At 39.8% G+C, this 17301-nt stretch overlaps 1 protein-coding gene across 3 annotated transcripts; it reads right to left on the minus strand.

The window, feature by feature from the left end:
* Positions 1 to 433: 433 nt before the first annotated feature.
* On the minus strand, positions 434 to 16326 carry fbxl16 (F-box and leucine-rich repeat protein 16). Of its 3 annotated transcripts, XR_004698580.2 has the most exons (9): positions 15808 to 16326; positions 8598 to 9306; positions 6904 to 7146; positions 6398 to 6663; positions 5624 to 5708; positions 4879 to 4942; positions 3915 to 4059; positions 3391 to 3817; positions 434 to 3296 (listed from the first exon to the last, which is right to left on the minus strand). XR_004698580.2 is itself a non-coding variant. In XM_035180835.2 (8 exons), the coding sequence occupies exons 2-8, from the start codon at positions 9297 to 9299 to the stop codon at positions 3805 to 3807; spliced, it is 1518 nt and encodes a 505-aa protein (XP_035036726.1). In that variant the 5' UTR covers positions 9300 to 9306; positions 15808 to 16326; the 3' UTR covers positions 434 to 3804. The 3 variants fall into 3 exon arrangements, 2 of the variants coding, with proteins under 2 accessions (XP_035036726.1, XP_035036727.1); XM_035180835.2 differs by having other exon boundaries at positions 434 to 3817; XM_035180836.2 differs by having other exon boundaries at positions 434 to 4059; positions 15808 to 16325.
* Between the last annotated feature and the right edge of the window lie 975 nt (positions 16327 to 17301).

A 17301-nucleotide genomic window follows, 5' to 3' on the forward strand; every position in this document is an offset into this window, starting at 1 on the left:
CGCCTATGCCAGGAGCCCCCTGTGTATCATATTTGGTTTTTGATATTTAGTCCACCCCATACTTTAAACATTGATCTTTATTTGCTTCGAACTGCAACTAATAATACATATTTGACCACATCCATTGTTCCTGGCATCATTTCACCTGCCACTAAAATACTGACATATGCACAGCATTACAAATGATTTGTTCTTTTCAATTCTTACCATGAATCCAAGCCACTTGCTGACCACACCTTGATGTGGCACTTGTTGTCAACAGACATGTTGGTGTGATGTTGGTATGATTGAATCCTTTTTTTAACCACCAAAACACAAAAGCCACTGATCTTCAGTGCAAAGATGCTCTCAGATTAAAGTCTGGTCATTACAGGCACCAGTGGGATAAACACACTGAAACTGGAAGGGCACACAGATTAGGACAATTTCAACATTATCAGTAAACTGTCAGTATTTATTTAACTGCTTACTTAAAGTTGTGCTGTACAATAGTTTTAACAAAATGGTGACAGATGTAGACCAAAAACTGTAGACAGCAATATAAATAAAAGGAATTATTTATTTTAGAAAATGTATCTTAGATTATACTGTACCTTAGACAGGTTTGGTGTTAGTTGTTTGTGGCTGAGAACTGCATGACTGTGCATATCACAGTTCATGATGTGTAAACTTACATTTGATCCTTTTGGAAGTTCAATAAAAGCTAAAACACTGAAAGATCACAATAGACATTGTATTGGTCAGATCAGTTGTCAAATTGTGAGCAAGGGTTTAGGAGTGAAGGAGCAGAATTGCTTGTACAGAGCACGTTTGGAATGGACAATTAAGTAGTGGCCAATATTTCTGCATGTTGATATTACACTTTAAATTAAGAGAGGATTCAGTGAACTTTGCTAAATGACAACCATTTCATTCAGTTATTAAAAACGACTAATTCAGATAAATACAAAAAAATAATCTTTCTGAATGTTTTAGGTACTGGTTCTGCTAAACATGAACTTTGGTTTTATCAGCTGCAGCCAATTAATATTAATTCCAGAGCTAAAAACGATGAACAGTTACTTCCTTCCATGAGTGAAAAGTTGCAGTGGTAACGAAGGGTCTTTAAGAGTAAAGTCAATCATTTTTTTAATAATGAAAACATATAAATGCATGTCTGCACATTTTAACCTTGCCATCCTAAGGTTGTCTTGTATGTGTCACCATAAAGTTCAATAAAGTTGTGAGCTTACCCAAACCAAAGCTAGTGAGCACTGAGCTAGTGCTAAAGCTAGCTGGCTTGATAATACTCCTGTTTCAATTTGTTTGGACTGTTTTGCCAGTAATAGGCTTCCATACAACCTCATCTTCCATGTCATCAAAACAGATCTTAGTAGACATTGTAAACACTATTAACCATGACAGTCAGTTCTTCAAATTCTTCTTTGTATATTATACTCTGTGTTTCGCTGCCACATTCTGAAAAAGTATAGCAAATATAACTTGTCACCACTGTTCGTTTCCTTGTTCTTAATAATGAAACAGTGTCAAAGAATTTGACACTCACTTGCACAGAGGAAAATATACTCTTACACATTATGAAGACTTAAAAGGCATTTATGATGTTAATGGTCACTGGTGTCTAAAAGAGTGCATGTTAAATGTGTAAGATGTAGATTGTTTCACTACGGGGTCAGAAATGTTAGAAAATCATGTAAAATGTGAAAACTAAAAGTACAAAACCAACAATCAATGCAGTAGCTTATTCAGGCTCAAATGTGAAGTTCAATAGAACAAAACCCTTTGAAAAATGTCACTTTGATAAATAAATCACATAAGACACAAATTAATTAAAATAAATATATAATAAATAAATAAATAAATAAATTTATGTACAATGAAGAGATGCAGATCAACCTTTAAAATTAGCCTCCTCAAAACGGAAATGCAGACCAACTAAAAACATGCATGGTCTGCTGTGTCCATACATAACAGTCCGTTTTAGTGCGGTCAGTAATCAGTTAGAGGCGACCAGCCACTTTCTCTGCACTGCTGCGGATGCATTTGGCACAACCTGATACTAGCTGACACTGATCCAATCCTTCAGGTGGCAGTCAGCACATCTGAGGACAAATAAGAGACAAAAAGCACCACAGTGGCTGACTGCTAAGCTTATCCATTCCCTCTGCTGTAGATATCAGCTGATGGTGGGAAAAGACAACTACTTACTTTAAAATTTTCCTTTGCAACATCAATAACCTTTTTCTCCATCTTAAATAAATTATTTGGTTGTTTTTCTTTCTTACCCAGAATCAGACACTTTTTTAGCAGATAAAGATATGTTGAATTGTAGCTTAGCTTAGCTCAGTTTATGGATGTGTATGAGAACTTATGGTCTTTCTATGAAATAGTCTATTAAGCTATTGTTTATTATAATTTAGATTTGAATAATAATTCTACATGTCAAGTTATAATAACCAGTTGGTTTGATTACAGCCTATCTGATCATGTGACTGCACATGCCCCCTCATTCTGTAGCCATGTGGCAGATCTCGGCCATTAACCATTACGTTTCTCTGACTCTGGGTTTGTAGGAAAAACCTTAAAATTCCCAAAACTAGATTACTTTAAAACTGCTACATTATAACGACCCTTGGCTCCTGTTAATTTTAAAATATTGATTAATACAGAAATCCCCTATCCTCCCCAATTTACCTTAGGTAACCTGACCTGAGCTAGAAGGGTCACAAAATGCATTTTTCAGCTTCAGATCTGTTTCTATCTGCATTTAAAAGATGGAAATAAATAATGAGTTTGAGCAAGATGTAAGAAAGTTATGAAGTTATCACTGTGGGTTTAAGTCACACATTTGCCTTGTTTAGCATTTAGGATTAATTTCGATCCATTGTTTGAGAGAAAGCATTTTAACTTCAGCAGAAACTCCAAGTCAGACAGTACTTTGACCGACTGCTTCATTTTGCCTCAGTAACACGTTTACCCTTTAAAGAAAAACATCCATAATGTATGACAGCTTCTCCTGCAGATTTGTAAATTAAAATATATGTATACAAAAAATTAAGACGGGAGGATCAAGAGAAAAAAATAGCGTGCAATTTCAACACAAAAAACAATGAAAACAGTTGGGTTTCAGTTTCTCCTTTTTTGATTTCTTTAAGACATGAAATAAAAATGGAAAAGTTGGTGGTATCCCAAAAAGATGTGAGTCCATGACATGTCCTGAACTGCATCTTTTGTCCACCCGTCTCTCCAGTTGACATGTGCCTTCTACAAAAAGAAAATTCTACCTGTGATACCCTCTGAGAAAAAGAAAACCAGCAGTTTATTACACAGACTGATGGAAATAGAAATGTCAGTACTCATGGTCTTGAAGACTTACATTTGTTCACTTACCATGTACAATATGTGTATGGGCGCATGTGTGAGTTCCACCATTTCAGCTCAAACACAAAGGTCTATTTCCCTTTTTCAAATTTCTTCACACTGCATATTTATCTGTGAATGTTATTCCCTTCAGTATCCATTCAGCTGAAAAAAAATCAGTCTGTAGAGAAGCTCTTGTCTGCAAACAAAAACCTGTTGTAAATCCTGAAAAAGAAACTTGTCAGACAAGACGTCACACCAAGCTCTTCACGCCATTATCTTCTTAAATGAAGCTCAAACGCCATCCCATCATCCTCTGGGTCTGGCATGTACCATGATCTGCCTTCCTGCCTCTGTCCGCCTGTGGGTCAGTCTTCTCAATGGGTGTGGAGGAAGACGTGGGGTAGGGGGACAGGTAATGAGGAACGGTGTGGTACTATAGGATCAGTTCGGTCTCCTGGTTAGCATTTGGGGAAAAAAGTGAAAGAGTAAACAGGAGGAAGGTTGAAGCATGGCGGCTGGTCAGCCGGTTGGTCAGTTGTCAGTGGTCTTACTCGATGACCATGCAGTGGGGCAGGTGCTGCGAGTAGTATTTGAAGAGCTCTGCAGTGGCTCCGGGACAGTTGGTCAGCTCCAGCTCCTCCAGTTCTTGCAGTTGGATGAGGCCTGACAGACCAGTGGTGGTCAGCAGGGGGCAGCCTGAGAGGGACACAGCAGCAGAAATAACAGCTGTGGGCTGGGTAACATGTACAAAGGGGACTAATCCATGTACAGGTTTTTCTCAATATCAATTCTCAATATCAATCTTGGTTCTGTACAATGCTAATGTAAAGTCCAACATGGCATCATTTAATGTATGGTTCTTTTATTCCAACAGTCCAAAACCCAAAGCAATTTTGTCTAACAATAATAACTTTTTATATAATATATAATTATATATATATATATATATTATATAATAATTTTAATAGCGCCTTTCAAGGGACCCAAGAACACTTTTCATATTAGGGAGAAAACATATTTAATGTGACAAAGACAAGGAAAGATTGAATCAAATCAAGTCATATGCATTTTTTTGTAGAGTTTTGAGTAGTTTTTTGAATGTCCAGAGGGATACTTACGAACATATGTACACTGAACATTAGGATATGCAATTACAAGATGCTTGGCATTTGTCTTGACAGATGATTTTAAAGATTAATTAACTCTAAAAATAGTTGCAGATTGTATTTATTTTTGTTCTAATTACTTCATTGACTTTCAGCTTAGTATAAAAGATTTGCAGTGTGTCGTGGTCACTCACACTACTGAGTGAACTTTTGAGTTTAGATTCTCTACCATATATATTCTCGCTTCTTTGCTACCTGTCCATTACTTGCTTGTCTACTGTTACTAATGTATGCAAGAACAAGGGAGGTTCTTATCATCTGAATATGAATAGTATTAAATTCAATACTTCAATGTGGATGGAATACACTGGAATTCGTTCTGTGTGGAAGATGGAGCAAGAAATCAAACCTGCAAGGGACAGAAGACGAAGACTCCTCATTCCAAACAAATGCTGCAGTCCAAAATCTTGCACCTGCAATCAACACATACACACCAATTTGGAGCCTTTTCTTGTAATTCTCATCTTCATCCACCCTTTGCTGGTTGTAGAAAGAAACACAACACATGCAAAACTTGTACAATCTCCCTTAAAGGGATGGTTCACTTAAAAATAAAAATCCACTCGTTATTTACTCACCACTTTGCCGATGGAGGGGTGGGTGAAGTATCCGCAAGCCCAGACATTCATATCGAATTCATTTACATTTACATTACGGGGCTTGCGTACACTTGGATGACACCACACGAGCAGTATAGAGGCATGTTGTGTTTTTTCTCTTGTTTTATTAAGTTTGAAGAAGAGGACACCATTGACTTCAATTGTGTTGGATTCTGCTGCAACAAAGTTTACTGAGACTCCAGAAGTTGTGTGGACTAAACTCTTCACCCACCACTCCATCGGCATCGTGGTGAGTAGATAATGAGTGAATTTTCATTTTTCTGTGAACTATCCCGTTAAGGTTTGCAAATGTGACATTACTGTTGTGAGATAATGTAGTTCAGATTTTTCTGTGCTTATGATAGATAGATAGATAGATAGATAGATAGATAGATAGATAGATAGAAAGAAAGAAAGAAAGAAAGAAAGAAAGAAAGAAAGAAAGAAAGAAAGAAAGAAAGAAAGAAAATACAGTGAACTTGTGTTTTGTGTTACCTGACAACACCAGCGCAAATAGAGGCTCCTTAATGATGACATGGTGGACAAGTAGCCTAAACCAGTGTCTGTAATCCGCACGCACCTACAATCATAAAACACAACAATTATCAATAACCACAACTTTTCCAAGACTGTTGCAATTAGAATCTCTGCTGTAAAGAAAGCATTGACAAATCACTAGAGTGAGGCTCCAGTGGACTAAAGCTGTACATGAGCACATGAGGCAGATAATCCACCAATCAAAGCAAAGAAGGTGTCTGACCAAGCGTCACATCACTCTATGTTTGGGCAGATCTCATGTTACTGTGACGTTGCAGTCGGTATAAGCTTGTTTCAGATGATAAGTCTACTGATTAGTATCTTTGTTTTCAAGCTTTTGAAGTCTTTTATAGCCTTAACATTGCTTTAGTTAAGTCGTACACGTTCCTCCTCAGTAAATATAATTTTTGCTGTTGCTATAAATGAATTTTCCCATGCATCATCATTTCATCTACTATGACTCAAATGATGTCAGGTGTAATTTGCAACTCTTTACAAACTGTACTCTGAGGTGAAAGAAAGAGGATAAGTGATCCAGGTAATAACAAGCTTCCTGATGCAGCTTCTGATCTTATCAAACGTGAATGTTTAGAAGTGTAGAATGTCCAGAATAATCAATGGCTTATTCGCCCCCTCTGTGGTGCGGGTACCAATGTACCATCAGTTACTTTATCACCTCTGCATTTCACTCTCTAACTGCTAATAATAAGGATGAAAGCAGGACACGCTGACCTGTCCAGCACCAGTTCTTCCAGTTTATGCAGGTCACAGGCAATGTACTCCAGGGCCATGTCAGTGATCCGAGGGCACCAGGATAAATCCAGGCTGCGGAGCTTACGCAGGTTCTCAGCAACCAGCTCCACACCATCATCTGTGATCTTGGAGCAGCCAGAGAGGCTGAGGGCAGTCAGGTTGGGAAGGCTGTGCACCATGTTGACCACACCGTGATTGGTGATCTCCCAACAGGAGTGTAGCCTCAGAGTGTGGGTGGTGTAGCCCTGAAAGTGGAGGGTCATTTAAGTTTATTTGATTAAGTGAATGTTTTACTTTGTTTCCAACAAACAAGCTGCCTTTTTGTTTCTTCATTACAATACAACAATTATATCTCCTTTATTTATTAATATGAAGAGAAGGGAATATGAACAAGAACATGATCTAGCTCAGACAACATAGACAGTTTACCAACTCAAAAACAACAGAAAAACACCACACTGGTTTCTCTTGTTTTAGCATTCTACCTGTTTGGCTGTGAAGTAGGCCATGGCTGTGTCAGTGACGTGGTAAGCCTGCAGACTCAACTCTGATAAGTTGGGTAGGAGCTGTGAGATAGCAGCAATGGCGTCATCCGCCACATTGATGCAGTCACTGACACTGAGGGAAGTTAGACGGGCATTCAGACTAGACCACAGGCCAGCCTCTGTGAAGTCATTGCAGCCTGACAGTTCAAGATGCATCAGTCCTTGCATTTGCTCCAACATGACCTGCAACAGAAAGACCATCAGTTTGGATCACTGATGACGCTGCTTTTAAAATGAATGGTATAATGAACGTCTTGTGTTAAAATGCTGCATGTATTTCCAAAACTGCCAACATTCTTTCTGTTCGATGGTTACTGCAACTTGACTGAATAAATAAAAAAACCTTTGTAGTCCAGAATCCTTCACACATCAAGAGCTCACCCATAAACAACTTACCCACAATTGTCCTTACTGGATTACTATGAATTTTTTAAGACCAACATTGTTTACATTTTTATTTTTAGTGTGTTGTTTCAAGATCATTTTATATTCAACCATTTGCATTTTTTATTTCACTTGTTACACTCAGAGTATGTGCATTTCTGGTCGAAAGTAAATATATTACATGCAGACTAAAGAAATGGCCAGTCCCATTAGCTCTGACCGCAGTTTGCAGAATTCGCTATGGCAACCATCCACTCATCCCAGAATAGGAGGCCTAGCTGGTATAAAGAGCGATGTGAAAAACACTCTGCAAGCACTATGCCTCTTTTGTCCTGGCAGTGGAATATGATTCCAATCAACCCAATTGTTTTGTCAAAATAAGCACAGGTTCGGTTGTGCAGCAGTCAAACTGCCACTGAAGCTGCTGCCTGAGCCTCCTCACACTGTTTCATCATCATTCGTGCACTGGAAGGAGGTGGGTTACTAACGTGTCCTTGGGCATTGATCACTGATCCATCACTTAATCTGTGGGGCTGCACTGTTATACTGGTGTGATCTGCATTGTATTCTGCAAAATGTTTCCACTGCTCTTCATATGTCCACTTTGTTGTAGAGTCAATACAAGTAAATGTGATTACACTGTGAGTTATTCTGTGTGTGTGAGCCTTGACAGTGAACTGCAGTGTGGATAATGACATTTGTTTCACCAAATCTGTTTCATGATCTGAAAACTTTATCCTGACAAACACTTTGACTTGCACTTGACTATCTCTATCACACAATCTTGTAATAGTGTTCTAAATATATAATCATATCATCACTTTTCCTAAATTATCAAACATACTGTATAATCAAGCTTGTCAGACGGTAGTTATGATTATTTGCCAAAGGAAGATATGGTTTCCTATTTTAGTGTGGCCTGCATAAGAACATAATGGGATGACCTGATTTTATAATTGATTCTTATACTGAGCCTAACTATTTCGAACCTCAATTAAATCAGTTGTTGGTGACCTTAGTTATTACAGGAAACAGCAGCTAATTCAGACTAAACCACAGACATACACCATGTGACTTTGACCCCGACAACACCAGTTTCAACCTGTCCTATACCTTAACTACGTCTAGTAGTTGCCTTGAGCTTGAATGACACTGAGTACAGCTATGAATGCTTCTTATGTGTAATCATCTCAAAGAGCAGGTACATTTTTCATCCAATAACCTCTGTCAACTTCATCATCATGACTCACCTCCAAACCGGCATCTGTAATGGTGGACCTCTTGAGGCTGACTGAGCGGACACCCTTCTTGGACAGTGGGTAGTTATCGATGAACTCACAAATGTCCAGGTCTGACACGCCCACTAAGCAGAAAGACTGGAAACCACGTAGGGCGAAAGCCTGTAGACTGACAAACTCCTTCTCCCCATTGGGCAGTAGGGTGTAGAGCTCCTTGGCATGCAAGATAGGTGTCACACCCTCCCAGAACTTAGGCTGATATAGCACCTTTCGCCATGTCTTGCATACTTGTGCCAGCACACATTTTTCACCTGTGGTAAAATACCAGAGCAGTCGGTTAAGCAACTTCTCATCCAGGACAAGCTGGCGCTCCAGCAGCATGGGTTTGGGTAGAGTGAGAGGGGGAAGCTGGCGAAGGGATGGCTTCAAGCCTACCAGAGGCTTTCCAGGCTCCATGTCAGTGCCCAAAAGAGAGGCTGCTGAGTGGGGCATGCCAGGGCCGTCCAGGTGGTGGTGGTAGGGAAGGGATGATGTTGGAGTAGGCAGGATAGAGGGTACAGATGAGGACTGGCACAGGCGGTTTTTGGCAGCAGGTGTCCCTTTGGTGATACTCGCACTACCCAGACCGTTGGGCTGGCTGGTGGGCAACTTCACCATTCCGTTGCGAGTCACACAGGCAGACTTCAGCTCGCTGGGGGTGGACATGTTCAACATTGGGAACCTTATGAGATAGGAAAGATCCACAGTGGGCCATTAAACACTGATAACTCATAAATACTATATATATATGTTTATTATGATCATTCCTTATATTTCTTCTAATTCTAGTACATTATTACTGTACACGTGGTTTCTCTAAATGGGAAATTGATCTGCAGTTTGTAAGTATTGAACTACATCCTTGTGCATGTGCTTCTTAGTATCCATAATGTCATATTGCAGTGAAATTGATGGAATTACTGTAACTTTTAATGTTGTCGATGTTGCTGATGTTGTTTATATAAAGCTACACATGTTAAATACCTATTGAGCTTGTCAAACTATTTATCTTGTGGTGTTTCTCCCAGAATGTCATTCAAACATCAAACAGCACTGGTTTACGGCACCAATTGGTTTATTTTGCTTCATGTGATGTGAAGCTCGTAATGTGCAGGTTTTCTGTCAATCACTAATCACTACATTCAGATGTTCGAAAACAACATATTTTCTACATAAGAAGCTACGATATGACCTTGACTCCACATACTAGCTTTATCCAGGAATTACACTTAGTCTCACCAAGGTTGTTTCATTCATAAATTGCTAACTTTTTTCACCAAAGTGAGCAAAATCCATCCACTGATGTGTGACTGAAAGCTCTTAAAAAGGACCTTGAGTTAAGATAAAAATGTCAAACTATTAAACCTTTTTCACTGCAACCATTTTGACATGAAATAATTAGTTAAGGCTCTATCTAAATAGAGCACAACCTTAGTTCATGTGACTAGTAACACCTGTGTTTTTTGCAGTCAGCTGAGTCAAGATGCCGCTATGATCAGCATCCTGCTTCCCATTTGCTGTTTGAGTTAACGTAGCTCGACGCTCCAAGTCAAAACACATCGTAGTTGAAATGAATGCTATGGCCCATGGCCTCATCTAGCCTGTTGTCTGTGATCTCACTGTATCAGCATCAGGAGGACAGGCTCCAACCGCTCAGTTACATAACATGCTGACTTTGCCACTTCACACACTACAGCATCGCTTTGTCCCACTCTACTGACAGCAACCCCTGCATCAGCTTGCATGTATATGCTGTTATCAGGAACACTTTTCAGTATGACAGCATTTACGTTCCATCACTTGAATATATTTGTCCTCAGTGCCTGAACAGATGGAGACTGGCTGTGCCGCTGCAGCATCAACAAGGCTCATTCATTACATAATACAACAAAGTTGTCAACTAGACCAGCTACAGAAAGCCCTCCCTAACATTTCAAAGAAAAGGATTGTTTCTGTTGTACTTATACTGCCTTCAACTGTAAATATAATGTATTCAGCTAAACTAATACTGCCTTTAACTGTAAGTATAATATATTCTGCTGTACTTATACTCTATTGGGCTGTACTTATACTGGTATACACTCTAAATATACTGTATTCTGCTGTACTAATACTGTTTTGAGCTGTACTTATACTACCTTCAAATGTAAATATACTGTATTCTGCTGTACTTATACTGTAGTGAGCTTAACTTATAATGCCTTCAGCCGTAAATACACTGTATTCTGCTGTAATTATAGTGTATGCTTTTATACGTATACTGTATAGAGCTATACTTATACAGCCTTCAACTGTAAATATACTGTATTCTGCTGTACTAATACTAATACAGTCCCATCTCCCCTGCTGAATCACATCAGCGAGCTATACTCACCGGGCCAAACTAACTGTGTTGCAGAGTACTAATAGTGTGTGTTATTGCAGTGAACCTGGGACTACATGTGACCACAAAAACATGTTCCCTTCAACACAGTCTTACTACAAATAGCAATGTAACGTTTAACTGCAAAGGACCTCTGTTACAAGGCAAAGGCAACACAGGCTGTGAAACAGAGCCGCATGACTCAGTCAGTTCCATTTCGCCCTTTTGTCAATCTCAATTCCATGATTTATACAAATGCTGCTAACACTTGTCATCAGTACAAACAACACTTAAGTGCTCAACCCACATTGTCCCCAAAGTGCAACTAACTCAATGGCCATTAGCTTATTTAATACAGTGGATATAGAATATATGATAGGTTATCAGTTTTCCAATTGTTTGAAGTACTCATCGTTTCTTACATAAACCCTGCTGAGGTTCAGCATTATTCTCAGGGTACATCAAGATGTGGAGCAAGAGATCAAACCACCAGCTCCCTTAATTAATAACCAAAGCACTCAACCGACTGAGACAGAGTAGCTTTTTTAAATCCCAAAACTCAGCTTTTCCACTACAGTTTAATGAAAATGGCAGCTTGGTCTCTTAGTATGTACAGGATAAATAAAGCTTTTCAAAATTGCGATAGTTGTGGCTGTTAATTAAGGAGGACTTTCTGTTGCCTACCTAGTCTGTGATCTATCTATTTAAATATCAATATGAGTATCATTAAAAGTAGTTGTCACATAAAAGCAGCATTTTAGCCTGGTAACCCTTATGTAATGTATAGAACAGAAATATAAACAGGAAACAGAAAAAACAATCTCATGACAAATAATTCACATCAATTCTACTAAACAACTAGAATTCCTCTAATTACAGAAAAAAATGGATCAGTTAGTTAATGAAGTGGAGTTCAGTCATTGAGGTGTGTTTATCATGTGTATCTTCACAATAGTAATGATTTGGTGAGACAACAGTTTTATTCTGGCATTTGCCAGAGTAAGTGAATATTGTTAAGTCAGCCTTCAATAACAGGTTCAATTTTAAAGGAGCTTTTTTTAAATGTGCATATAAAATGTGCTCTTGGTTGGCTTACATTCTCAAACTTACTCTGTAAGAAGACCATTGACTGGTAAACACTATTACAGAAAACCTGTTGTTAATACAATTATTTCATTAAAGGGAATAAATTGGTAATACATTTTATTTTAGGTTTTATGCATGATGACAATCCTGCCGTAAATGAAGACCAGTACGGACGGTGTTGACTCAACAGGGACCATCAGAAACATCCCTTACATAAATGGACAGTCAGAACATCTTGCCACAGTCCTTAAGTCCCAATGAGTCAACACTCACAACAAACCATTCAGCACTAAGATCACTATTGTGTATGTTTTAATATCAGCCAGTGGCCCTCTCTCTAAACCCAAGGCCAGTAGGAATGGAAATTTGAGGTAAGAAATCATTATTTGGTAAAGGTATCAAATATAATTGGCATCTGATAATGGGGGTGGACCACGACCGAGGTGGCAGCTGATGATGGATCCTAATGGCGGCAGTGGACAATGACTGTGGACTATAGTGGCATCCGATCTTGATGGTGGATCATGATCTTGCTGGCTGCTGACCATAGACTATGATTGCAGCAGGACTGCTTGATTCATAATATTTCTCCTCAGACACTCGACCATTAATGACATTAATCCATCAATTCATTGACCTTCAGTTATGCTTCAAAATGTTTACCCTTATCAATGCTGCTAAAACCTTTATCTTTCTGATGTTCTCCTTTACACGTGGCATCTATTGCACTTCTGTCCGTCCTGGGAGAGGGATCCCTCACATGTGGCTCTCTCTGAGGTTTCTACCTTCTTTTTACCCTGTTAAAAGGGTTTTTAGTAGTTTTTCCTTACTCTTGTTGATTGATAATGTCCACTTGAAAATCTGTTCCAACATTGTACGATATTTGAGCGAGATGTCGACTGTGGGTCGATGCCATGTATTTTTAAACATGTAAAATGTTATTGTCCTGAGCTTGGGCAAATTAGGTCTCACTTCAAGTTCCAGTTACTTCTTTATTGTGGTCCTTTCAAACATCAGCAGCAGCCAGTGTGTGCCCAGTTTTCATGTACATATGGATGGTCAAACTTTCCATTTTTCTCAATACTTCTAGCTCTTCTTGGAGTCATTATCATGTACATGTTGACTTAGATGTTGTTTTACCTTAAGAGGTGTCCCAATGTCTTACAGATGAATTGGTCAACAAAAGACCACAGCATACCCAGTTTGAGTCTCTCGGAGGTCCCTTGATGCATATAATCCCCATCTATCTCTACTGTTTGAATTATCTTTTAACTTTAAGCTCCTCCTTTGGAAGATGAAATTTATTCTCAAATAAAAAATTTAAAAAAGATATTTGCATTTCCCAGAGATTGGACAGTTGAGGTACAATGATGTCACCTCTGTACCACCCTGCTTATGTGTTTTGATCAGGAGCACTTTACAACTTGCCTTTCATTCAGGCAGGAGACTATGCAAGTTCTTTACCTAAGCATCAGCTGCAATTTAGGGTTCCCTCCGTGGCACAAGGAAGCTAAGAAATGTACTACAAATCTTACAATTCTTACCAGTTGAGCCACAACTGTATGAACATATCGTGCTGCAATAAAAATGTATGAATTGATAACAAATCCAAACAAAGACTGCTGTTGTCCCAGTTACACATCACTGGGTCTTCCCATTCTGCAAGTTTAACTACCGAGTTCATCATGCAGGTTCCATCTCCCAAGAAGATGAGTTTGAACTTTGCAAACTCTGTCCTCACAAAGTCCTACATTAGTCTGGAAAGATGCATGATGGGAGAGGAGTGAAAGAAATATTTTTCAGGATCACTCATGTCCTATATACTAGAACAGTCAAAGCACAACATTCCAGGCAAACTTCATTCTGTATAACCCTCAAACTGTCTGCCCCACTGGGTTTATCTGTGTCACCAAAGCAGTGATACACCATGATAACCTGAAATGATATTAGCAAGGATTAAGCATTATGAGAGATGAACAGTCACTCCACACTAATCAGCAACCCCTAAACTCTTGTCTTCTGTTTCCTCTGCAGCTGTTCCTGCTGGTTTTTCTGTCTGTCTTGCTGCTAACACTGGAGAGGGGGAATTGCAATTATACAGGTCTGCTGCAGTGTGTCCATCTGCACAGGTGGGCCGGACAACATCAGTCTACTACTGTCTGCTAACTGTCCAAATGTTATTGGAAAACAGTTGAGGACACTGAACACCTGCAGCAACAAAAGGTCCATAGCTGCATGAATTGTGGAGGTAACAGTTGTAACGTTACCAACAGCAATATCGCCTTATAGACTGAAGCCAATGTTAACTTAGCTGTCTCAAGTTTAGCATACACTACCACTGATAGGCCTGCAACTTCAACTAAGTGCCAGAAAACCTCAGTAAATAAGATCCTGTGCCAATGTGTCTACTCAGCTCATGTATAAAGTGAGGTTGAAGGAACACCTCAGTACAGTAGTATGGCTCTGATTCCTCTGCATACGGTTTAGCTAAGCAAACAGGTACTGAAAAGGAATGACATTCTATATTCATTTACTACAGTTTACATTCATTTCCAGCTGTGTTCTAGCACAACAAGTTAGTTGGTGACCACGCTGGGGACCTATGGTAAATGGTCTGTATTTATATAGCGCTTTTCTAGTCTTGATGACCATTCAATGCGCATTACAGTACAGGTTATTGCTATTCACCCATTTGCACACACATATTGATACAGTGCATCTATGGGCAGTACTTTTTCTATGAGGGGCAATTCGGGTTTCAGTAGCTTGCCCAAGGACACATTGGCATGCTGAGGGGGAAGACTGAGATCGAAACGATGACCTTCTGGTTAAAGGACGACCGCTCCTAACCTCAGCCACGCCGCCCGACCTATGACCATTGCTGTCACTAATCGTAAAAAAAATGGTTTTGTTTTGGTTCTGGTTGATGTAACAGTGTTGTGCAGTCTGTCATGTATAGGTGAGTCTTCACTGTCTTTTTATTTGACTATATATGCTAAGCTCAAAGCATATGTTAGCCAGCTAGCCTCATACAGAAAGTTTACTTTCCAACAAATGTGGGATTTTCTGTTATTTTGCTAACTCACTCAGCTTAATCACATCTTGAATTGGCCTTCCTTATGGACAAGCTTTGCCAAGTGTGATTATGCCATAGGGTTATCAGGGTTATGATGTTTTCTTTTTCTATCCCCCCACCCAATTCAAATCCACTGAATTCATCACACTCTTTCGGGCCTCAAAGGTAGCCTAAAGGGCAAATTGGTGTAGATCTGAGCTATAATGGTTATGTTGAGATCATCAACTCAATCCTCTCATATTTAACAGTAAAGAGTATGAAAAGATCAAGGGACAACTGGGGCAAAAACCAAGAAACACTTCGGAAGACAAATGGCTCAAAGAAAGAAGTCACATGGCAGAACAACTGAGAGCGAAAAAGGTTGCGTCACTGACAGACGCTGGCGTCATTATGTTTGTTAATAATACGCAGCTCGATGCGGATGATCGGACTTCCACAGGCCCGAGCATGCACACAAAGAGCTGGAATACCCAGCACCGTCCACCCGCATCAGCCTGATCTCTCTGCAGTCCCCTCCGCCTCGTCTGAGCGGCTGGGGATGCTGCTGCTATAACCAAACACCCCGTCATCCATCACAAGCACAGACATGCTACACACACCCACTGCACCCATGGACGCATCCTCCTCGTTCGGCCCTATTTTTTCGCAGCATCCCTTACCTCTCAGATGAAAATTCACTCAGCCATTAATCCATGATCAACACGCTGTTTTCACCGCTGCCCCGTTATCACGTTCCCGTCAGTGTTTCGGCGCAGAGATGGTGGAAACAGATATCGATTAAGATGCTTCCCGTTGTGTACTATCAGGATGCGAGGGATGCGCCTGCCGAGCCCATACATACAAGAAGAGCACCCGGGTCCACAATCAGAATCCGTCGAATTTAGATGAGAACCGATGCACGGCCTCCTCTGTAGGAATGTGAAGATCCAAGCAAAGCAGGCTGTTTGTTGTGTTTTCGATCTTCTAGTCGTCGTCCACAGCAGAATGGCCCTCTCTGTCCCGTAATTTCTCCTCCGCACACACATACGCACACATACGCACACACGCAGCGCTTTCTCATTTAAAGAGATATGATAGGGCAGCTGGAGCAGCACACAGCCTCTCTGTCTGCTTCTTATGTAACCTGCAGCCCAGATTGTTCTGCAGGTTACTGCTCCACCTGTGTGTGTGTGTGTGTGTTGATGCGATGATTGACAATGACTGACCAGAGTATTGCTGTCAGCAGATGCGAAGCTGTTGGGGATATATAGGCGTAAACATACGTATACACGAAAGAAAGGAGCTGGACGACCGAACACCACTACGGGTGGTAACTTTGTGTAGTGGCTGATTTCACTGGGCTTTGTAACACACAGAGACTGGGTTACACCTGCTGGGAAAATAAAGGAGAGGGGAGTTGTGTTGTGGACATCAAAGCGTTTGCTTTGGTCCAAGATGTTGGTGCCAGTGTGCCAGTGAATATATCAAATATAATGTATACAATCTTTTAGCCCAAATTATTTATATTTTCTATTTATAAAGCCATTACAGGGAAAATCCAGATCTTCGTGGAAAAGGACATTTGAATCTCAAAGGACTTCATGATTAAATGAAAGTTAAAAACGAAATAAAAATGTTTGGGCAGAATTAATTGTTTTTTTATGTATTGTATTAACGTTTCTGAATCAAATAGCTGGATTTGGGGGGTTTACAGTTAAATTCACAGATTGGTCCTGATGAAAGACCAACTCGTGAACTGGAAAATAAAAATGAGTCAACTACGATCCCAAGTCAGTAAACATCATAAAAGATGAAACCGCTACATAAACCACGGACTAAGGACAGACTGTATGTCTTTCATTTGATCAAATCTGGATTTAATGTTCCTATAAAATGTCTTTCAGAACATTCTGTTTGTGAATTGTGGCCCTTGTGTGTGGTCTCAAATGAAAAGGGGAAATCAGCTTGACCTGAGCAGCTGTGCCCACTCGAAGGCCATTACTTTGATGTCAGGTCATATGTGTATATGGCCTCATTTTAAGGCAATTACTGTCACAAACCTTGTTCCTGGGGTTTTTCCTGTTATGGGCATTACATCAATAAGGAAGTGACGCCATGCATCTCCTCCTCTTTCTGTGTGTGTCTCTCTCTGGTTCCAAACAGACAGAGCGCTA

This window comes from Hippoglossus stenolepis, chromosome 16 (assembly GCF_022539355.2).
Source record: "Hippoglossus stenolepis isolate QCI-W04-F060 chromosome 16, HSTE1.2, whole genome shotgun sequence".
Taxonomy (NCBI): domain Eukaryota; kingdom Metazoa; phylum Chordata; class Actinopteri; order Pleuronectiformes; family Pleuronectidae; genus Hippoglossus; species Hippoglossus stenolepis.